The sequence below is a fragment of the Pseudophryne corroboree genome, chromosome 12 (genome assembly GCF_028390025.1).
Source record: "Pseudophryne corroboree isolate aPseCor3 chromosome 12, aPseCor3.hap2, whole genome shotgun sequence".
In the NCBI taxonomy this organism is placed as follows: domain Eukaryota; kingdom Metazoa; phylum Chordata; class Amphibia; order Anura; family Myobatrachidae; genus Pseudophryne; species Pseudophryne corroboree.
The window spans coordinates 69,583,297-69,607,668 of NC_086455.1; the positions used below are offsets into that span (position 1 = coordinate 69,583,297).

At 42.9% G+C, this 24,372-nt stretch overlaps 1 protein-coding gene across 1 annotated transcript; it reads right to left on the reverse strand.

The window, feature by feature from the left end:
• Positions 1–2,045: 2,045 nt before the first annotated feature.
• Positions 2,046–24,372, reverse strand: LOC134980153 (uncharacterized). Its single transcript, XM_063946842.1, has 4 exons — positions 24,335–24,372; positions 24,015–24,063; positions 5,512–5,629; positions 2,046–2,506 (listed from the first exon to the last, which is right to left on the reverse strand). Exons 1-4 carry the CDS (start codon positions 24,363–24,365, stop codon positions 2,060–2,062), a joined length of 645 nt encoding a protein of 214 aa, XP_063802912.1. The 5' UTR covers positions 24,366–24,372; the 3' UTR covers positions 2,046–2,059.

Sequence of the window (24,372 nt, forward strand, 5' to 3'; positions counted from 1 at the left end):
CACTGGATTACGACATCTTCCCCCTCTTTACTAGAAGTTAAAAATATGCTCCTCAAACTATTATATTTTGAAAGACATGCTACACTTCCTGATGTAGAGACAGGGGTGGTCACTTTTTACCGTAAATGGGGACCGTATATATAGATAAACTTGACAATGTCACTTGTTCTAATATATTCACAATATTTGAATCCATTGATTGGTGGTTATTACGAAAATTAATGTCTTCTGATTGAGACTGGGTCAATATCCACAATGTTAATGGAGACCCTTTAGACTGTCCTATTATATGTTTTTATCTTCAAGTGGTATGACCACCACTATATGTACCGTCATATTATACCGCGCCTTGTTGCTAACTCTATTCAACTGGTATTATTTGGTGGACTCTCTCTCGAATCCTTCCTCATCCCTCCTCCCCCCCCAACTTTTTTCCCTGTTATCTATTTGTGTTTTATTCTTTGACTATATGTATATTATTATGTTTCTCCATTGCATAGTGTTTCCTCATTCTGTGATACACTCTTCTCTCATGCCAAATAACCGTTTCTGTTTGCAATGTTTTTGGACATTTGACGCTGAGGTTGACTATTCTCTATGATTGGCATTGTTATTGATTCTCTTTTGTCATTGCTGAGCACTGTACTTTGTTATGGTTCAATGTCCTTGCTGGAAAAATCTCAATAAATATATAAAAACAATCTCGAACCCGCGCTCCAAAACAATGGTGCTGCAGCGCCTGCTGGAATGGTCACCTCCACTCCAAAGAGTCCACAATAAAAGTTCACAGTTTGCAGACGCGTGCTCCTTCTGGAATAACTCTGGATATATAACCACTGGGAATCTTCCAACAGTCCTTTGGTCTTAAGATCAAATATAATTCGTCTCCGGAATATTATCTCCCCATGTCCATATCCCTCAAACAAAACAGAGGTGTATGTACCAAAATACGTTGGGTGTCATAAGATGCCCACCCAATAGCACTTGTATAACGTAACTCAGGTACCTAGGTGTCCTAGACACCACCAACGCGTTTCTGCTCCTGAGAGCCTTTTTCATGAACGCATTTCTAGAGAAAACAGATGCACAAATGTCCTTTCTTAATGGTCTGGTGTCTAGAGTACACAATCCGCACCCTCCACACCCTTATCCAGTGTATACTTCTCACTATTCTGAGGGCCATTTTTCCAACTACCAGCATCATAGCAGAGGCATGCAGTTTATGGAAACAACCCCCTCAAATCCACCTACTGCTACTCCACATAATAGTCCAGATGGCACAGGGAATACTTCTCACTATGGCGCAGTGCCTAGTTATCTAGATGGCACAGCAAATAATTTTTCACACGCCCCTGCACGTAGCAGTCCTGATGTTACAGTGCATAGCAGTCCACATGCCACTGTGCATGTTAGTCCAGATGGCATGGGTAATAATACTACACATGGCACTGTGTATACTTATCCAGATGGCACAGGGAATAATACTCCACATGGCACTGAACATAATTATCCAGATGGTACTACTCATAACCGTCCACTGGGCGGCACTTCTTACAGACAGTTGTAAATACTTTTTTCTTATTCTTTGATGTTTTTGCAAATGTTCCTGTGTATTCAGCACTTTACAGGACTGTCAAGTGTCCGGCCCATACCTGCCCATTACCTCAGCCACTTCTCCAGATAGGGGTGTAAGTTACGCTAAATGTACAAGCATTATGCCCTCTATTTATGTGCCTACAGTTGCAAATACCCTTTATCCTTTTTCTTCTTTGATGTTTTTGCAAATGTTCATGTGTATTCAGCACTTTACAGGCCTGTCAATTATCCGGCCCATACCTGGCCATTTACACAAATTATGCATTCTATTTATTTGTCTAATGTCTACACACATTATGGCCTATTTATGTTCAAAAATGTAGGAAGCATTTTAAACTGAAAAGATGTTATATTTTAAAAGATACATGTGAGGTAACATGTACATAACTTTTTTGAAACAATAAAACCAAAACGTTTTGAAATAAAAAATAAAAAAAAATGTTTGCCAACATATCTGTGTCCTCTACTGTGTCATAGTAGTTAAGTTAGCAGTGAGGGTGTTACATATTTCCTCAGCACTGCCACTACTTATCTCCCCCTCGTAGGCTGCTTCTGCTTCTTCTACCGGAGTATCGCACAGTTCAGTGTCTACAACATTCCACTCTGGCAAAAAGTGTTCCTTCTGTAACTTGCAAAAGTTGTGCAGGATACAGCAAGCAGCAACCACATCCGGCACCAGGGTGATGGCAACGTCATTGCGCTGTAGTAGACACCGCCAGCACCCCTTCAGTCTCCCAAAAGCATTCTCCACCACCATCCTGGCCGAGCTGAGAGTGTGGGTGAAATGCACTTGTTCCGGAGAGAGTGGGAGATGCTGTGTGAAGCCCTTGATCAGCCAACGCCTCAAACGGTATGCCGCATCTCCAATAAGGTGCACCGGGATCTCCACCCCATCAACAAACTTTGATTTCTGTTATGGGAAATAAAAATTAATACATAGTAAAGGTGACATACATAATGTTCAGGAAAGTACAGGGAATAATTATGGAATACCAACAATCTAATCCTGACATGGGTGAGATCAGTGCCGTAACTAGGCATTTTAGCGCTGTGTGCAAGAACTGACATTGGCGCCCCCCCCCCCCCCATACAAGATAGGCGCAGTGCGCGCCGTAGGCGCGCGAAAAATATATAGGGGCGTGGCTTCACGGGAAGGGACGTGGCAACAAAATAATAGCAATTCACACTACGGTGCACAGTAGTCTCCATTATTCAAATTACGCTGCACAGTAGCGCCACTACACCAGGTAGAGCCCCTTTTATACATTACAATAGACAGCGTCCCCCTTTTTACACATTGCGGCAGCCAGTCCCCCTTTTTACACATTGCGGCAGCCAGTCCCCCTTTTTACACATTGCGGCAGCCAGGACCCCTTTTTACACATTACGGCAGCCAGTCCCCCTTTTTACACATTGCGGCAGCCAGTCCCACTTTTTACACATTGCGGCAGCCAGGACCCCTTTTTACACATTACGGAAGCCAGTCCCCCTTTTTACACATTGCGGCAGCCAGGACCCCTTTTTACACATTGCGGCAGCCAGACCCCTTTTTACACATTGCGGCAGCCAGGACCACTTTTTACACATTGCGGCAGCCAGGACCACTTTTTACACATTGCGGCAGACGGGACCCCTTTTTACGCATTGCGGCAGATGGGACCCCTTTTTACGCATTGCGGCAGCCAGTCCCCCTTTTTACACATTGCGGCAGACGGGACCCCTTTTTACACATTGCGGCAGACGGGACCCCTTTTTACACATTGCGGCAGATGGGACCCCTTTTTACACATTGCGGCAGATGGGACCCCTTTTTACGCATTGCGGCAGATGGGACCCCTTTTTACACATTGCGGCAGATGGGACCCCTTTTTACACATTGCGGCAGACGGGACCCCTTTTTACACATTGCGGCAGATGGGACCCCTTTTTACACATTGCAGCAGATGGGACCCCTTTTTACACATTGCAGCAGATGGCACCCCTTTTTACACATTGCAGCAGATGGGACCCCTTTTTACACATTGCGGCAGATGGGACCCCTTTTTACACATTGCGGCAGATGGGACCCCTTTTTACACATTGCGGCAGATGGGACCCCTTTTTACACATTGCAGCAGATGGAACCCCTTTTTACACATTGCAGGAGAGAGAGAGAGAGAGAGAGAGAGAGAGACATACGGTGCACAGTAGTCTCCATTATTCAAATTACGCTGCACAGTAGCGCCACTACACCAGGTAGAGCCCCTTTTATACATTACAATAGACAGCGTCCCCCTTTTTACACATTGCGGCAGCCAGTCCCCCTTTTTACACATTGCGGCAGCCAGTCCCCCTTTTTACACATTGCGGCAGCCAGGACCCCTTTTTACACATTACGGCAGCCAGTCCCCCTTTTTACACATTGCGGCAGCCAGTCCCACTTTTTACACATTGCGGCAGCCAGGACCCCTTTTTACACATTACGGAAGCCAGTCCCACTTTTTACACATTGCGGCAGCCAGGACCCCTTTTTACACATTGCGGCAGCCAGACCCCTTTTTACACATTGCGGCAGCCAGGACCACTTTTTACACATTGCGGCAGCCAGGACCACTTTTTACACATTGCGGCAGACGGGACCCCTTTTTACGCATTGCGGCAGATGGGACCCCTTTTTACGCATTGCGGCAGTCAGTCCCCCTTTTTACACATTGCGGCAGACGGGACCCCTTTTTACACATTGCGGCAGACGGGACCCCTTTTTACACATTGCGGCAGATGGGACCCCTTTTTACACATTGCGGCAGATGGGACCCCTTTTTACGCATTGCGGCAGATGGGACCCCTTTTTACACATTGCGGCAGATGGGACCCCTTTTTACACATTGCGGCAGACGGGACCCCTTTTTACACATTGCGGCAGATGGGACCCCTTTTTACACATTGCAGCAGATGGGACCCCTTTTTACACATTGCAGCAGATGGCACCCCTTTTTACACATTGCAGCAGATGGGACCCCTTTTTACACATTGCGGCAGATGGGACCCCTTTTTACACATTGCGGCAGATGGGACCCCTTTTTACACATTGCAGCAGATGGAACCCCTTTTTACACATTGCAGGAGAGAGAGAGAGAGAGAGAGAGAGAGAGAGACATACTTACCTTCTCCCCGCTGACAGGCTTCACGTGCAGCTTCCTCTCCGTGCAGTGTGAAGTCAGTTGAGAAGGAGGAGGAGTGAGGGGGGAGCAGAGAGCCGCAGCAGTGCTATTTGATTGGTAGTAAGCGCTGCTGCAGCATCCCCCTCTCCTTCTGTATTGGCTGCCTGGCGCTGCTGTGGATGCATCCCAGCATCCACTGCAGCGCCAGGCAGCCAATACAGAAGGAGAGGGGGATGCTGCAGCAGCGCTTACTACCAATCAAATAGCGCTGCTGCGGCTCTCTGCTCCCCCTCCCTCCTCCTCCACTGCCCGGCGCTCCTGTCTTCTCTCCTCCAGCGCGGCGCACGGCGCAGTCACAGAGGCGGCATGTAATGAGTCAATTTGACTCATTACATGCCGCTGGCCGTGCGCCCCCAGGGCAACTGCGCTGTGTGCCAAGCCCCCTTGGCACACACGTAGTTACGGCCCTGGGTGAGATAAGTATCCTAAACCCTCCCACCCCTCCCCTACCGACTAACCCTCCCTTTCCGCAGCCTAACCCTAGCCTAAACTTGTGAGCCTTCAGCTGTTGTGGAATGCCATGCCCTGCCACAGTTGCAGCACCCCCAAACTGAAAATTTGTTGCAGGGGCATGCTGGGAGGTTTAGTTCCACAGCAGCTATATTTTGACGCACCTGCTACACAACGTAAGAGGCCGGCCCTATACTATAATTGCAATCTATTGTATTATGATTCTGCTGTGAAAAATATAATCCATCAAAAGAGATATATTTACCTCTCTCGGGAACAACCAGCCATGTTGGTTCTCCTCTGCAATCTGGAACAATTCAGAGTTGCCAAGTACCCGGGAGTCGTGAGCATGACCCGGCCAGCCAATGAAGACATCTGGGAAACTGAATAGTATACGTTTTAGCTGTGTTTAACAATACACATCATGCGCCCAGCATATAACTCACATTAACACACCATACTACTTACTAATACTTATGGTCCACTACAGCCTGGAGGATGATGGAGTGTCATCCTTTTCGGTTGTAGTAATCGGCTGGGTTGTCTCTGGGGGCAATAGTGGGTATGTGGGTCCCATCTATGGCTCCAGCACACTGGGGATATTTACGTTTCTGGAAACCTTTGATGGTATCATCCAGCCGGGCACCTTGCGGTAAGGAGATGAAGCGGTGGTAAAGGGTTTCCAGCAATGCCTGGGTCACTTTCTGCACTAGCACACACACCGTCGATATGCCAACACCAAACAAGCAGGCGACGGAGCGGTATTCACCCGGGGGTTGCATACCACCACAACATAATCGCCAGTCTCCTGCACGGCTCGATGGTCTTGTGGTAGTTGGTGTTTCCCCTGGTGAGTGCTGGAGTGAGAAGTTCCAGCAGGTAGTAAAACATAGCACGCGACATCCGAAAGTGTGCCATCCACTGCTCTGGCTGATAAGCTTCCACGGTCGCCCAGAAAGCTTGTCCATGCCTGCGGTCCCTGGCCCACAACGATTGATTTGTTGAGCCGGTAAATCTCAGGGTAGACATAATGCTGCCCAAAATCAGGGCTCTCCTCCTGTGCAAATACCGGCGTCGAGTATTAGCCCTCTCCGCCAGAAATTGCTCCCTTCTCCTCTTGGCATAAGACTGTGCCAGGTAGCACAGTGCTAGCAACTGCATCAGGCTTCCATTTGCTGTGTGAAACAGCAAAAAACAGCAAGAAGCCAGGAACTCTGGACTACTCAGCAGTAACTCGTCGGCCATGGTTAATGCAATGCTGTGATCAGTCACCGCCCACTTTTCATGACCTCATCTCTGTGTGCCATAAAAACAGTCCATTTCTTATGACACACAAGTCTATAGCAGGGCTGACACGGGTTCTGTCTGAAAGGGGCTGACCCGGGAATTATCTGGGTTAAATGTGCTGTGTGAAAGGGGGTAAGGGACTGTAACCCGGGTTTTTCCCAGTTTCACAAAACCGGGAAAAATCCGGGTTTTTTGAGATTTTTCTGTCTGAAAGTGGTAATAGCCTGACTTAAAGTTAGGAGCAAATAAAAAGCAAAAAGAAAAAGAAAAAAAGGAGTAGTTTGCACCTTTGTAAAATAATGTTGCACTGCGGGTGGGGCAGATTTAATTCTTAATTCTTGCTGCAGTACTTATTCTTATTCTCTATATGCATGGAAATTTACTTTTTAAAAAGAATAAATATATATATATATATATATATATATATATATATAATATATGCACAGCGGTGCAACACTCCAAACGTATTAAAAATCGTGCTGTTACAGGCATACTATAGTTATGGCAAAACTACAGTATGCCTGTAACTGCGTAATTTTTAAGACGCTTGGAGTGCTGCACCACTGTGCATAGTGTTCATTTATTCGTGCGGGCACCCAGCACAAAACGGATTAAGCAGAGGGAGAGCATATATGTGTGTGTGTATATATATATATATATATATATATAAAAAAGAAAGGGATGGGGGGTAGCGACCAATGGTGTCTATAAATAATTACAAGATATTTAAAAAATATATAAACATTTATTTAAAAATAATTGTAAACATTTTTAACAAACTTTTTCTAAAAAATGGGATAAAAGGCATATACACATATACATAAAATAATAAAGTGCAAAAGTATTAAAGTGCTTATCTGAGTCAGAGGTCACTTAGATGTCCAACGCGTTTCGTCACACAGACTTCCTCAAAAATTTGCCCTACACATTTTACACATTTTCACATGATATTTAAGTATATCTTTACCCTGGATCTCGGTATAAAGTTCACTACTGGATGAATTACTTATTCTAAGTTTATCTTCTATCAACTCAGGAGTACAGGAAGTGAGGTCATAACTAATGGACATTAGGAATCACCCCTCTCTGGTATAAATAGGACCTCCAGACTCACTGTTGTTATCCCCATGATGAAGTCCAACCATTGACGGACGAAACGCGTCGGGACGCTTTGCAGATATCCAATTTATGGACAGATAAGCTTTATATGTTTTTATTTCTTGTACGTGTGTCATTCAGCCATTCTTATATTATTGTATTAAATTTATGTTTTTAAATTTTACACTGATGTGGCTAAGAAATATTTACTAATGGGAACTTGCTAAATCCCTAATGATGCCGCTCTGATCCAGACAGTGTATATGCGATATGTTTTATGAATGGTACACACTATGTTTTGCTTTGTTTTTATTTCCATGTACTGAATCCAAATGAAGGATGACAGATCATTGCATATCTAAATCAGATAAGTGATCAAGTCAAACCTACCACCTCACCTATCCGTGTTCACCTTTTATATATTTTTAAAAAACACATTTTGGCGCTTGTGTTCTCCTCTTCTTATTTATATATATATATATATATATATATATATATATATATATACACATATAAAATTGGTGTTAGTGTATTAATAAAAATGTTGTAATTGTGTTTATATATATATATATATATATATATATACAATTACATAATTTTTATTAATACATTAACAGCAGTAGTTATATTTAAAATTAATCTGTTAGAATCTGTTTGGTCGCTAGGGGCAAAACCTCTGCTTTTCCTTTTTAGAAGTTTCTCCCTTGTACACGTTATAAAACTTACCCTACTAATGCTGTCTGTCTCCCTGCAGCGCTGTATAACTGGTGATTTGGTGCAGCCATAGAAAGAGAAGAAACCACTAAACAAAATTAAATACAGTTTAAATAATAATAATAATAATAATAAAAAATATTTAAAAAAAAAACATTTAAATGTAGTATCACCCAAACCAATAAGACTATTGATGTACAGGATGGTGATGTATCAGATGAGAGGTGATTGTATCAAATCTACAAGTTGATAATGTCTCTGGCTGGGACCACATGTTTACACAATAGGTTCTAACAGCTCATTAACACCTGAACTTGTGAATGTTTACTGAGCAGTAACTCTGCCCACATCACTGTCTGACACAGGAGAAAAGCGCAGAGCTGGTTTATTGCTCGGTTTATTCACATTAAGAAGAGCTGGTGCTTCCCAGGTTTTGTCAGCATTACAACAAGAGTATGTAGAAAGCCTCAAGCTGTGCCAGTCACCCAGCTTCAAACATTCATTGTGTATTATTCACAACATAAAAGATGAGATTGCCCAAATTGCCAAATTTCTGCCTGCTCGGGCACACAGATACGTGTATGAATATATTGTCAGTGCTCACTAACATTTCAGGCAGACACTTCACATTTATCCCCTTAAGCAGGCCATACACTGCAGACCCTCTGGCAAAATGACTGTTCTGAACGATTATTGGTCAGTGTATGGACTTAAGGCCTGATTCAGAGAGGAAAGCCCCACGCTTATCAGGAATCTGTGGTGGCACAAGCTCCGTTCTGCACTTGCATCGTCACCCTTAGTTCCACCCTTCCGCTACCTGATTGACAGGCAGCGGCATTGAGGGGGGTGGGCAGGGGTTGGAGGGAGCGCTGAATTTCTGAAAGCTGGGGCATGTCGCCCCCATTTTCTGGCATGGGAGAGCCAAGTGTCTGTGTGTCACCTTTCAGACTTCCTGGCCTTGCAGCCCCCGGTTCCATTGGCCAGCTGCACATGCTATGGCTTACTTAGCTTGCCGTCTGCATGGAACTTCGTGACCAATGGTCGTGATGTTGGATCCCAGCTTGTGACATCGGTCTCAGTGCTGGGATCACAATTACACACAGGAGGCGTCTCTTCTGCTGAGACATCTCCTGCATGCCCCTCCGATAGATCGGATGGAAATTCAGTGCTTCTTGCCTGCGTAATTGATATTCCATCCATCTCGGAATCTGGCCCTTAGACTGTTGTTATTATCTTTATTTATATGGTGCCACATGGGTTCCTCAGTGCCTAACCAACTACATAAACAAATGAGCAAAACAAGAAAAACAGCGACTAAGAGTACAAGACAATGGGTTCAGTATGGTATGCCGGCGGTCGGGCCTTTTCGGCGACCAGCATACTGGCGCCGGGAGCTCGACCGGCGGCTTACCGACAGTGTGGCGAGCGCAAATGAGCCCCTTGCGGGCACGGTGGCGCGCTAGGCGCGCCACGCTGTTTTATTCTCTCTCCAGGGGGGTCGTGGACCCCCACGAGGGAGAATAAGTGTCGGTATGCCGGCTGTCGGGATTCCGGCGCCGGTATACTGTGCGCCGGGATCCTGTCAGTCGTCATACTGAAGACCACCCCAAGACAATATAGGACAAGTACATGGTATATAAACATTTCTGCATCAGCGGACATGACACTGAAATTAGCATCAGGGTGGCAGAAACCGAGAGCTAAGTGCTGGTGTAGAGAGTATAGAGTAGGAGACAGTCTAAGTAAGAGAAGAAAAAGCACATGAGGGAAGAGGGCCCTGCTCGTGAGAGCTTACATTCTAAAGGGGAGGAGCAGACAGACAGGGGTGATACAGATAAGGGAAGGGAAGAAGTGAGCATGTAACAGGGTTAGGAGGAGGATGAGAGTTGACAGGGATTGGTGAAGAAGTTGGTCTTGAGGGCCTGTTTGAAGGTTTGTAGAGAGGTGGAGAGTCTGATAGGGAGAGGTAGAGAATTCCAGAGATAGGGAACAGCACGTGCAAAATCTTGGAGGCAGGAGTGGGAAAAACAATAAACATCTACATCTTAAAAAGAGCTGAAAATCAGTCTAAATCATTTGTTTTGGTAAGCAAGCCTCTCCGTTCTTCCAGACTGTCTTTCAGCCAACTTCAGGTTGTGAATGGAGATTGCAGTGTACAAAGATGCTCCGATTATCAGCCCACCGCTCCTCCCCTCGGCCATCCGCCAAATTGTCGGCACTGACCCCGCAGTATATGGTCAAGTTTGCTTTCTCTTGTGATATGAATTTGGGATCTAAAGATGGCCACCCACAACAATCTGAATACTCAATCAAATCATTGAAATTCTTTATTATAAAATTACTGAAGAACTGACATGTGTGTACAAACATTTAGTAAAAATTGCACACTTGTGCTATGATCTTAGCCCATAATTAAAGGCCTCTGCTAGGATCATGGTGATAAAGTAGAAGGGATGAGATAAAATTATAAAGATGAGCAACGTATATTGGGGGTCATTCCGGCCCGTTCGCACGCAGCAGTTTGTCGCTGCTTTGCGAACGGGTCCGGAATGCGCATGCACGGCTGACTGGGGTTGCTGGGTTACGTCGCATCCTACAAAGGAAGCGGTCGCAGAGCCGACCGCAAAGAAGATTGACAAAAAGAAGGCGTTCCTGGGCGGATCCGGACCGTTGGCTGCCGTTTTCGGGGAGTGGTAAGAAAAACGCAGGCATGTCCATGAGAAAGGAGGGCGGATGTCTGACGTCAAAGCCGGCTCAAGCATTGCAGAGATCGTCGCACAGGGTAAGTAGGTATAGGCCTAGTCTTCTTTTGCTTGAAATTTTTTAGCTTAGCAGGGCTGCACAAGCGTTCGCAGCCCTGCTAAGCTAAAAAAATACACTCCCCCATAGGCGTGGACTAGTTGATTGCAGCAGCAGCAAAAAGTTGCTGGCTGCGATCAACTCGGAATGACCACCTTAGAGTTGCTATATTTTCCACCAAAGCGCTATAGTAACCAACTGGTTAAAAAAAAAAAAAGTTTTAGCCAAAGAGGCATGTTGACTCCACATTTGACTTTCCAAACAATATGACTGATGAGTTCTGCTTTTTGTGTTACTTTTATACTATTTGGCATAACTTGCCACAAATTGTGCCGATGATAGACAAGATTCAGACCTTTGTTACGTAGAACTACATGGTGTGGCGCATAGATTGTAGCTGGAATTCTGGATGTCTGCAGTTCTTTCATCTTTGTGTTTGTTGGAATATTCCAGCTCTTGTGTACACTTCTGCCAAACAAACTGTAATGCATTACTTACCTGTCACTAGCATCACTTAGGAGGTGCCAGCTGCATCGCGTGACCAATTGCAATGCCAAGCCTGCTGAATAATCACACCTCTGATGCACCATAAAGCACAGTTATGCAGGGCTCATTTATGAGTCCCAAAGGGACACCAGAACAGCCTCCTGGGGACCCCACAGTTGTCACAAACACAGTGTAGAACAGAAAGTAAACAGAACTCGGATGTATGACCATTAAATTGCAGTGTTTATTGCACAGCAATAGGAAGAGGAATAAATGTCAGTTTATTCAGCTACTTATCTTTCACTGATTTATATTAGTTTCTGAAATTCCACTTATGCTGACTGGGAGCTGCCATGATAATTCCTGGAAACGTTGGCAGTAGGGTTCCGGATATAATGAAAGCAAGCAAAGATCTATGGATTATCCAAAGATCACTGTTAACGTGCTTGGGCCACGAGCCACGTGTGTATGATGCAGGAAAACAAATAAAAAAAAATTCCGTAACTTTTTAATTTAAATTAAAACATTTTTTTAAACTCTCTCTGCCGCCGTCTACATTCTGCAGCCTGAGGCAAGGCCTCTCCTTATGGTATACATGCTCCAGATTAAAATGCACAGCTGAGCAGTGGGACTCGTTAAATAACACCATACAATGTTTTAAGTATGGATTAGCAGAAAAATGTATGCAGGTGGGAGAATTGCGTAAAACTCTCAGTATCTTGTATCCCCTTCGCACCTCTCAGTGTTACCTGGTGACTGTGACAGAGTCATTATATGATCATTTCCTGAAACTCCGGCTATGTAACAAGTACCTCCAAACCTGCTGTGTCTCAGGACAGAGATGTATATTGGTCAATGAAGCATGGACTATGTGTATTGAATCAGAAGTTGGGTGGTATTATGTGGCTATAGAGCGATTACAATAAGAGAACACCATTTAAATCACAGACTTTTTAGCCAATGGTCCACTTACTGGCCACATTACCCAGAAGCCTCTTGTCCTGACATACAGAATAAACAGTGGTCTTTACCTTTTCAAAACACAACTACATCAGAGAACAGATGAACAATAAAGTTCTTACAACATCAACATTGTGTTGGAAGAAGTGCAGCCTAAGAGCCTGGGCTCCCTTATAACTCTGCAGAAATAGGCAACACTTTGTCTGTTGTACCATTAATCTAGATCTGCCCAAAAGAACAATTATATGAAACACATGACTGATGTCAACATAGTTGGAAGCAGGAAACGTGCAGTTAGGAGACAGATATAACATAAGTGGGTGAGAGGAGGGGAGCAGCCTGGGGGTAATAAGGTAGATATTAGGATGAATAATTGGATTTATTATAACATAAGGGAGGAAGAAAAATGGGGGAGATGATGGTAAAATTATCAGTGAAAAGGGCGATGGGGTGAGATGAGGAGCATCTATAGAGTGTAAGCTTACAAGCAGGTCCCGCTTACTTCTTTTTTCTTGTTACCCGGTCTTGTTTGATTACTCCTTTATTACTGTTTGGATTCCAATTGTAAAGTGCATTACGCTGGTGCTATACAAGTAACTGTTAATAAATAAATTACGAATGCTAAGTTTTGCATATATGATAGCCCAGATCAGTGACTCTGGGCCTGTGTGTATAGCGCAGGGCGTGGCTAGGAGCTCTCATTGGGTTAGCAGCAGGTCTATCATACCCAGTCCACAGCTGATTGGGCGAGAAACGCCCTCCCACACAGGTTATAGCCAATGGGAGGTACTGCTCTTTGGCTGCTGTGTGTTCACAGCTGTGAACAGCTGTGGTCACAGAGCATGATTTACAATGGGGCTGATGAAGCTGCAGCTTCAGGTCCACACCCCAAAATAGGCCCACTGCATCTGCAGCAACATACCCTCCAACAATTTACACATAAAAATCGCTACAAATTTGAAAAAGGGGGCGTGACCATGGGCACAGTGGAGTGGCCACGACCCTTTTCCTATAATTTCAATGGAAGTTTGGAAAGCCAAAAATCGGTACAGAATATAAAAAAAAAGTACTGTACCTGCCAAAAAGGTCCAGCTGGAGGGTATGCCACTGCATCTGCAGCAAGTCTCTGCACTGTAGATAGGGGGACAAAAATCCTTTTACTACAGCGTCCTATGTCCTGCTGCCAGTCCGCCTGCCCCCTCTGGCATCAACAATCCCCACTCCCTAGCCGCGGCGCAAGTGGAACAAAAGCTGCTGCGGCCACTGGCATAGATGTGTATGAAAACAGCGCAGTGGAAGGCTTTCATAGCCCTCCCTGCACCGCATACTCTCTGAGCCCCGGAGCCTCCACTGCGCATGATGTCACAGACGTGCCTCCCTGCCACAGCCACGCCCAGATCCCCAGAGGCCCTGACTCCGCAACACAGCACCTGGGCTGCCGGCCTGGAAGCCCCGAGATGGTTAATGGAACGGATGGACTGGGTGAAATCACGGAGGGTAATGTCTGGACACTGAATCAATGTAAAAGGTGACAGTGCTGTGCAGTGCAGTTGGTGTGCTCTGACACTGCACAGCACTCTCACCTTTTACATTGATTCAGTGAGTCAGTCAGTTCTACCAGCCAGTCACTATTGTTAGCGCCGGTGTTCCAATGCGCTGCATTACAGGGAAGTAGACGCACTTAATAAACTACAGCTCCAGCAGCCTTTAGCGCCGAAGCATTCCGGCGCTAAGGGCTGCTGGGAGCTGTAGTTTACTGAGTGCATCTTCTTCCATGTAATGTGGCGCGTTGGGACACCGGCACAAACAATAGTGACTGGCTGCTTGGCTGCTGTGCGAGTTTCTGGGAGAGCCACTGCCAAAGGGAGGAGAAGCAGGAGAAGCATTACCCGCCCCTCCCCCACTCGCAGTACCTCCAGCCCCATCCGCAGCACTCCCACCCACCCCCCCTCCACCACCCGTGGTGACTCCAAACCCCCTCCCCTCCCTAATCAGATGACCTTTGTGCATCTGTGCATGCGCCCGCTCTGTACAGCGGGATCAGAGGATGCACAATGGTCATCTGATTCCGATGTACAGAACGGGCGCATGCGCAAAACAGAGCCGCGGAAGTGGGGCGGATGTGACGTCACACGCTGCCTGGACAGAAGTCCGTGGCTTTAACACTTTTAACCATTTAACCATTTAAAATATTTTATAACATTGATTCTGTGTCCTCTACCCAGCGATTCTCCTCACTATCAGTTACCTGGGGGAGACTTATGTATATTAATGATTTTTTATCAATTTTAACGTCTCCTCACCTTTGAACCAGTAATTGACAGGAAGTGATGTAGTAGCCACTTCCTAATTAGGATAGGTATATATATATATATATATATATATATTTATAACCAAAGGAAATTTCCGGCACTCCAATGATACCAATAAACTGTGCTGCGGTGCCCTCCTAGTTAGCTTAGCATAAGCCAACAATATACAGACGGATGTGTGGCGGCACTCACGCAGGCTGACTCAAATAGAAAAGTTTCTCTTTATTGCCGACATGTTTCGGGGAATCTCCCCGTCCTCAGGGCTTGACAAACAAGGTGTGAGACAAACTAAACATTTATACAATACACAGACAAAAAACATTACTATCGTAGTAATCTGATACCGAGGGGTTTTAGGATTGCTAACTCGCCGACGATTGGCCGCTATAACGCCCAATTTTGTCGTCGGTGGGTAGCAATCTTAAATAAGTGCTCCATGGACTTAATCTTACTGGTGGTGGAGGAGTCTACCAGAGTGTTGGGTCTTGTGAAGGAGCAGATCCAGGCCTTTGAGCAACAACATAAGGCAAACCTCATTGCTGATACGCCGAATGATTGGATTAATAAGCTCAATGTCCAAATCGAGCAATATCGGCAAGATTTAATAAGATTTAAAAAGGATAAATTAAATAAAGTTAAAAGGGACTACGAACAGAGACAAGTATATCCCTGGTTGGGCAGCTCCAGGCCTAATCAAACACAACAGGCGTACAGACGTCAACAACAGATGTGGCGTCGTAGGGAGCAGCCAGGGATGACCTCCTCAGCTAGTGATTCTGACACTACTTCGGCCCCCTCAACATCAACTGAAGGAGCTGTCCCTTTAGGGCCACACCAAGCGGGAGTACGTACTCGTTCCAACCGTACTCCAATAAGCGGAAGAGGCAGAGGACGCGGAGGTCGCGGCAGAATCAAAGGATCCTACGTGCCGAGACAACAACGTCCCTAAAAGAATTGGTCTTTAACCTCTCGTCTACACCTCTTACTGACCACGAGTATGGACTTTTAACCAAAGGACTTTCTTTCGTCCCCACGACAATTACTGATCCTTTAGAATGGAAAACCGAAGTGTATCGTCTGAATAGGACACTAAAACGTAAGGAATATTTTAACAACCGACCACCTGCACCAGCACCTTTGGAGACGTCATCAGTTGAGATACCCCCACAACTACGGAAGATAGCTCCGAGATCAAACTTTGACCCCCCAAGTCAGAACTCCTCCATCAGGACTTTTGTCCGCATGCTGGAAAGGGAGGGTCAACAAGCCATGAAAGATCCGGTATACTTTAATTTAAGCAAAGAAGAAAGATCAACGCTTAAAGAATTGTCTAATAGAACAGATATAGTTATCCGCAAAGCGGATAAGGGGGGGTCCATAGTGGTTCAAGACATTGGGGACTATGTCATCGAATGTGAACGACAGCTGAATGATCTCACAGTATATAGAAGTCTTCACAAGGATCCGACTAGGGAGTTTAAACTTGAATTAGATTCCTTTTTGTTAGATTCTAAGAATCATGGTATTATAACACAAGATATTTACTTATCCCTTATGGTTGAATTCCCTTTAGCACCCCTGTTTTATACCTTGCCTAAGGTGCATAAGACGTTGGAGAAACCCCCTGGTCGCCCAATTGTGTCGGCCACGGGCTCTCTGTATCAACCAATCTCAGTTTTTCTAGACGCATTCCTTAATCCCTGTATTCAGGCTTTGCCATCTTTTCTTAAAGATACATCATCATTATTGTTACAATTACAACATCTGGGCAGATTGCCCGAACACACATTGTTGTGTACTGCTGATGTCACTAGCCTCTACACCTGCATCCCGCATGATGCAGGTGTGGAGGCAGTGAGAAGACTCATAGAGGATAATGTGACGTACCAGGGCCCTGAGATATCGTTCTTCTTACACCTATTAGATCTGGTGTTACAAAGAAATTATTTTATGTTTAATGGTAATTTTTATTTGCAAATAGCGGGCTGTGCGATGGGGTCTGCGGTGGCCCCATCGTACGCTAATGCATTTATGTATCAAGTAGAGAAGGATATGTTCTATTTGGATCCTATTATTAGTCCTCAAGTGTTGTACTACAGACGTTTTATTGACGATCTAATTGTGTTTTGGAAAGGCTCCAGGGTAGATTTGTCATTGGTATGGAGTAAACACAATGCTACGTCACACCCAGTAAAGTTTACCTTTATTATTGATGAGAACCAAATTAATTATTTGGATGTCTGTATTCGCATTAGGGACTGTCAGTTGAGTACGTCCCTTTTTGTTAAATCTACGGACAGAAATACTTTATTAAACTATCAAAGTTTCCACCCACTCGCATTACGTAAGGGATTACCGTATTCCCAGTTTATGCGTGTTAGGCGTATTACCTCGGACCCTGTTGAAGCTGGCTTGGCTTTGGATGACATGCTTAAGAAATTTGCACAGAGAGGGTATCCTGTTAGGGAGTTGCAGCAATCTAAGGAGGCTGTTTTGAATAAATCTAGAGAAGATATTTTGTCTATGGACAATAAAACAACTTCCATAGCGAACAAACTTCCGTTGGTTAGTAAGTTCTCCACTAGCTCTTGACGTGCAGTTAAGAAAGCTAACCAATTATGGCCGATTATGCAATCTGAGCCAGCTTTAAAATGTCTATCTGATACTAGTTTATTACCCAGTCACACTCGAGGTAATAATATAGGTAATTATGTAGTAAAACTTGATGTTACTAATATGACTAGATCTAATTCCACACATTTCCTTAGACCAAAAACAGGATGTTACAGATGTTTGGGTTGCGCTACGTGCAACACCTTATTGACAGGCACAACATTCAACCATCCGCAAACTGGCAGGAAGCTACCTATTAAACATTGTCTTACGTGTACGTCAACTTATGTTGTCTACATGCTTACTTGCCCGTGTGGTCTTGCCTATGTGGGCAAGACCATACGACAATTTAGAGAGAGGATGGCACTCCATAGAAGCGCCATAAAAAAAGCGTTTGAGAAAGGGTCTAGTGACCAACCGTTTGCCCGCCATTGCTTAGGGGCTAAACATGGGGTGGCTTGCATTAGGGCCATCCTTATTCACCATACCCCTCCGACTTTGAGGAATGGAAATAGGGATCGGTTGCTCCTTCAAAAGGAGTCCCGGTGGATATTCAATTTGGGTACCCAATACCCTGGCGGTCTCAATGAAAATTTGGGACTGCAATGCTTTTTATGAATATTTGATTAAGTCATATCCCTATGGGTGGGGATTGAGCTCATATGTAAATAGAAAGTAATAGGTCCTTTATCTATACAGTTTTCCATAAAATCTCAATAGTTAATTGAAGTTAAATTGCATAACCTTAATAGGTAGATTTACGAATAATATCACTTGTAGGTGCAAAAGGTAGATTCACTATCATGATGTTTACTAAGTTATATATGTGTTTTAATGTTTCACTTTGTTTTAACCTTGTACCTGTGCAGGCTCCGTAGTTACTACGGTGCCTGCAGGCATTGTTTGCCGGTTTCCATGGAAATCTCCCTGCCGCACCGAGCGTCGTGACGTCATGGCCCAGCGACACGGAGGTGAGTTGCGGAGGCTGGCGGGCGGTCGAGCCGTGCGGTCAGGTGAGAACAGTTTGAACACTGATGTTTTTTGTCTGTGTATTGTATAAATGTTTAGTTTGTCTCACACCTTGTTTGTCAAGCCCTGAGGACGGGGAGATTCCCCGAAACATGTCGGCAATAAAGATAAACTTTTCTATTTGAGTCAGCCTGCGTGAGTGCCGCCACACAGCCGTCTGTATATATATATATATATATATATATATATATGGTTTGTCCCGCCATCATATCACCTCTTGGTGAAGTCCAGATAGGACGAAACGCGTTGGGTGTTACCTGATGCAACCCATCTTCTCAAGTTAAGCTATATATTCTTCTCTCTTTACATTGATTTGTATGCCTTATCTTCTTGTTTTATAGTTTTATACAGATGTCATTTTATGCACGTATGTAGTCCTAAAGACAGTTTTTTATTCTGTGAATTTTTTTAGTGCTGTATATTTGTGAATAAAATACTGTCATTACTTTTATGTGTAAACACACTGGGTCTTTCTAATTTTATATGACACAATTGGTCGCTTAGAAGTACCTTATCCAGTTTTTCCTATACTCTTTGTAAGCACCTATATCAGTGCTTAGTCTATTTAAGGTACAGCAGACGCCCTATTTTATAGATGGAGTGTCAATAAGGAGACAATATTTACTATTATTTATGATCTAACTACTAGTGTTTATAGTAGTTACTGCATTTTGGCGCCGACAGATTTCTCTGTGTGTATATATATATATATATATATATATACAAAAAGAAATCACCCACCAAAATCAAATTTCCACTGGTGCCCAACTGTTCCCTCAGCCAGCCCCACCAAAGTACAGTACACACACCAGGCAGTTGCTGGAGGGCCACAGTCTGCAGTAGAAAACACGTCAGTCCATTTTTATTTTTATTTTTTGGATTTTAGACAGAACCATTAGCATGGTTAGCTCTCCTCCCATTGGACAGCTCTGTCACTGGGGCCTTTAGGCTGTTACACCATGCAGGCTGTAAATAAAATAAATATTTCTGCACTCCTTTTCTGTAATTCTGCAATGACCTCTAACTGCTCACAAAGAGATCACTGTGTCCTGAGTCTGCTGTACCTGACACACTGACATCTATAATAAAAAATGATTTTTCAACATAGCAGCATAATGAAATTATAGCATTCATTTACTGCCATTTCCAAGTGTGTGCCAGAGCAGTCTGCAACACAGAGGGAAAAGGAGCATGTCAGGAAGCCTGTCACACCAGGCCCTTCTGTGTCTGGGCAAAACTTTCAGCCAATCAGCGTCCAGCAGAGAGGAGATATCGCATACATCTTCAGAAAAAAGTAATCTGTGGCTTTGTGGAACAACAAGTCCCAGCATTCCCTGACGATCTCTGGTTCCAAGTATGACAGGAATGGAAGGCAGACAAAGCAAACTGGGAGTTTAGTTACAAAATGCCAGGGCATGCTGGAATTTGTAGTTCCCAATTGAACAGCAGCATGCTGCCTCCTCCTGTCTTAAGTTTTACACACCTCAATAAACGTTTACATTTAAATGGTGATAAAAACCAACTGGTTATAACCTAGCATCATCTTGTACTTTAGATAGAAATTGCATAAATAATAGGTAATTGCCTAGAACCTCTTCATTTGTGACAGCCAGACAGCTCTATCTTAAGTTACCTGATTCGGAAATAAAACACAACTTAATGACATGCTGTGCATCTGGTTAAGTGGCACCTAACTCCTCGGAAAGTGCTAGCAGATAATGTTATTTAATAACATGGCTTATCCATTTCATTCAGATACCCACAGCGTCTCCACCACTCATTCGGAGCCCTTAATTCCAGATGGATCCAGGATTTTCAGATGCCCTGTCCCCCCTCTCACACTGACACACGAATGCTGAAATGCAGCCACATCCTAATATAGAGTAATATAGGTGTCACTTTCCTGAGTGACGTTCCCAGGCTCAGCTATAGCTGAATACAGTCCTCATAAACGGCTTTACATAGAGTTATAGCAGCGGTCATTCCCTGTCCAATGCAGATGTTACCACAAATGCAAAAGAGCCAGAACTGGCCAAACATATACACACGTAGAGTTGTAGCTAACCAAATTATTCAGATAAATAAAGAGTTGTAAACTTCTCTGCCTACGGTAAAATATTCACAGTTTAATCTCAGCTATCCATGACAAATATGAACGTTATTTGCCTTACCGTGAAAATGGGAATAAACGCGTATTTTTAGACAGGTAAATGGTTTATAAATAAAATCCCACGTTCACATGCAATATGTTTCATTTAGTGTATAATTAATCTAAGTCTATATACATTACTATTCAATAGGTATCAATGAATTTCTATATAAGTGTGTGCATACATTTTCAGTAAAACTACATTATGAAACCTAATTTATGTATGTGTGTATATATATCTGTATATATAAATATATATATATATATATATATATAGTTTTATTATTTAGTTAAACTTGAATGCAAATGTATGCACATGCAGAATATACATGCACAGCTATCTGTCCAGCAAATATATATTTATCTCTGAATATATAACCAGTTTACATGTGCGTATATATAAGGCTTGCAGTTTATGTGTGGGTGTGTGTGTATGTATATATATATATATATATATATATATATGTGTGTGTGTATATTATATATGTGTGTGTGTGTGTGTGTGTGTGTGTGTGTGTGTGTGTGTGTGTGTGTGTGTGTGTGTGTGTGTGTGTGTACACATATAATTGTATTGTATCATTTCTGGTACGCCAAGATGAAATGTCTCAATGTAATGGCATATTGTTATGCAGGATGCAGGATAATGACAGAGAACATCATTATCTGAGAGTGACACAGTGTTTGCTGTCCCACAGCTCGGGGGATTAGCGTGTTTAATAGTAAAGTTTAGTGCCAGAAGGGGTTGTAGCTAAATCACAAACATAGCTAATAAACATCAATTTTTCCTGCATCAGATCTGCAAATTGTTGCATATGCTGCCCCTGCCTAGCCGCAACGTCTGCCAATGTACTGATCTCTTCCTTAATATGTTAAATAGGACGGCTATTATTAAAACTCACTAGGATTTCTCGGCTAGTGACTATCTGCAGAAGGATTCTGTGTCTGAAATCATTACCGGGCTGATTGCAGAATCAATGCGCTGTTCCGTGGCAGTCGCATCTTTCCACGCGCATTTGCGCCCCACGCTGTGACTCTACCGCTAGCTGGGCGATCGCTTGGCAGCCTCAGGCCGCACAATTTACCGCGATTGTTAAAACATATTCCAATTTTTTATTCTTATGGTGACCCTCTGCAAACGATTAGGCTGGTGCTCCTCTCCAGCACGGAGTTGGGAGACAGAAACCAGGCGTCAGTCTGATTTTTGTACATTATAAAATATCTGCAAACACAAAAAGTAGAAAATAAATAGAAAACAAATTGTGAATTGTGCATAGGAAAATGAAGTATAATTTTGTAATACTGTGTCGCAGTGTATATATGAATGTGATCATGCAACCTGTATGATATTGTCTGTAATTGACCTTGGGCATGACGCATTAACATCACAAAATACACTTGCATCCGGGTGATTATTTTGAAAAATAAGGGCGAATAATAAGAAAATCCCTATATTGATCTATTATGTGCCCGCCAGTAGATGATCTTTGTGAGAATGGATAGCTAATGTTAATTAATGAGGACCAAGACAGGGGGCACAGGGTCTCACTGGAGATATAAATTTAAGGTGATAAATCAGATAAGCCACATATTGCCACAACTAACAGGTGCAAGGGGTGATTAGTGCAAATAGCCCTTTCCTTACACTATTAGAGAGATAGTCTGTATTGTCCGCAGTGCAGGACCAACTAATTTACTGGCTCACAGACCACCAGTGCAAAGTACATTCCTTACCAATATAATATCTATCTATCTATCTATCTATCTATCTATCTATCTATCTATCTATCTATCTATCTATCTATCTATCTATCTATCTATCTAATCTCTATAGCGATTTACCAATCTATTTCATATCTATCTATCTATCTATCTATCTATCTATCTATCTATCTAAATAGATAATATCTCTAAATCGATTTACCAATATTTTCCTATCTATCTATCTATCTATCTATCTATCTATCGATCTATCTATCGATCTATCTATATCTTATCCATTTTCCTAATTATTATCAATGACCTATCAATGCATCTATTTTATATAATATACAGTATTTATATAATATCTTTATATCTCAACAATACAGATATTCGTATTCGATATCTATCTATCTATCTATCTATCTATCTATCTATCTATCTATCTATCTATCTATCTATCTATCATATCTGCCTGTATATCTGTCCATCCATTAATGTATGTATTAATGTATCTATCTATCTATCTATCTATCTATCTATCTATCTATCTATCTATCTATCTATCTATCTATCTATCTATCTATCTATCATCTATCATACCTGCCTGTCTATCTGTCCATCCATGTATGTATGTATGTATGTATGTATGTATGTATGTATGTATTAATGTATCTATCTATCTATCTATCTATCTATCTATCTATCTATCTATCTATCTATCTATCCATACATACACATGGCAGAAATATAATAGCCCCCTCCCCCCTCTAGTCAGAGAGCAGATAGTGGGCTGGCAGGTCTGAGAGAAGTTACAAGTTTTGCTAGAGATTAATGGGAATATTCTATGTTGGACCAAATAATTTGTTCCTTGTAAACAGAGACTAATAGTTTGTTTTGCTATGCTGTGTAGTTTCCTCGTTCTCTGATAGACCTCTGATGGGCAAATAGTCTAATCTGATTCACTTCACCTCCTGTGGATTGTAAGGAGCAACCGTGACAGCCTGAGCCTTCTGCAAATCACCCAGCCAGCCAGCCCCAAGTTCTAATAAATGCAAAATAAGCTCCAATCCTAACAGCATCAATTTAGCTTTATGACAGATATTAAACATGCATCATTCGTTTATTGCTATTTACAGCTATGATCAGGATGTATAGAAAACTCACAATAGGGGACAGGTTCCAACTCCATTCTTAAATTAAAGGTGTAAATATATGTAATTACCAAGTCATTGTTCCTACATGTAGGTTTAAACCTGTTTTTATTGGAATTATTATTTAGATTTAGACAGTGGCATATTTTACTATCCACTTGGTTTGCACTGATAACACTGTAGAGCCTCTCCTTTAATTGTGCTGCTTTGTGGTCTTTGTTAGCCAATAGCAAAGCATTTCCTACATTTATTATATTATATCTATTAAACGCTACAACAAACAGATACACAACTTTGTGAACTTTTTGCCTTTTTTGTCTTATATTTGCCCCTTTATATCACAATCTAGAAAAGTTTGACTGAAGGAAAATAAAATATGGGTGTAAAATCAAAACAAAACAACAACTAAACAATAAAAGAGAGAGAGAAAAAACTATCTGTATGCAATGTAAAACTTATTACAACTCACCAATAATTCTGATTTCTGTGGCTGGGGCAACTTCTGACTCTTCTGGTGGCTGAAGGGTTAACGAGAGTGTGAAGTTGTTGACCAGGGAAGTTGCACTCATTAATTCCACATTACATACAATGAATGGGTTAATAGCCCCCAGATTGCAGCACAATAGTATTAATCAGATTATAAGCATGTGCAATTAGCTCCCAGGGATAGTTTGGGAAAAGTCTGAGGGGTTTGTAAAGGGTTTTAGCAGCGGAGTGGATTAGATTGATTTCATTAAATCTCAATATACAGATCAGTCTCATGTCACCCACTGAGCTGCCCCCTCCTACCTATTCTCCAGTCAATGGTGCTGCTGTGCATAGGATGT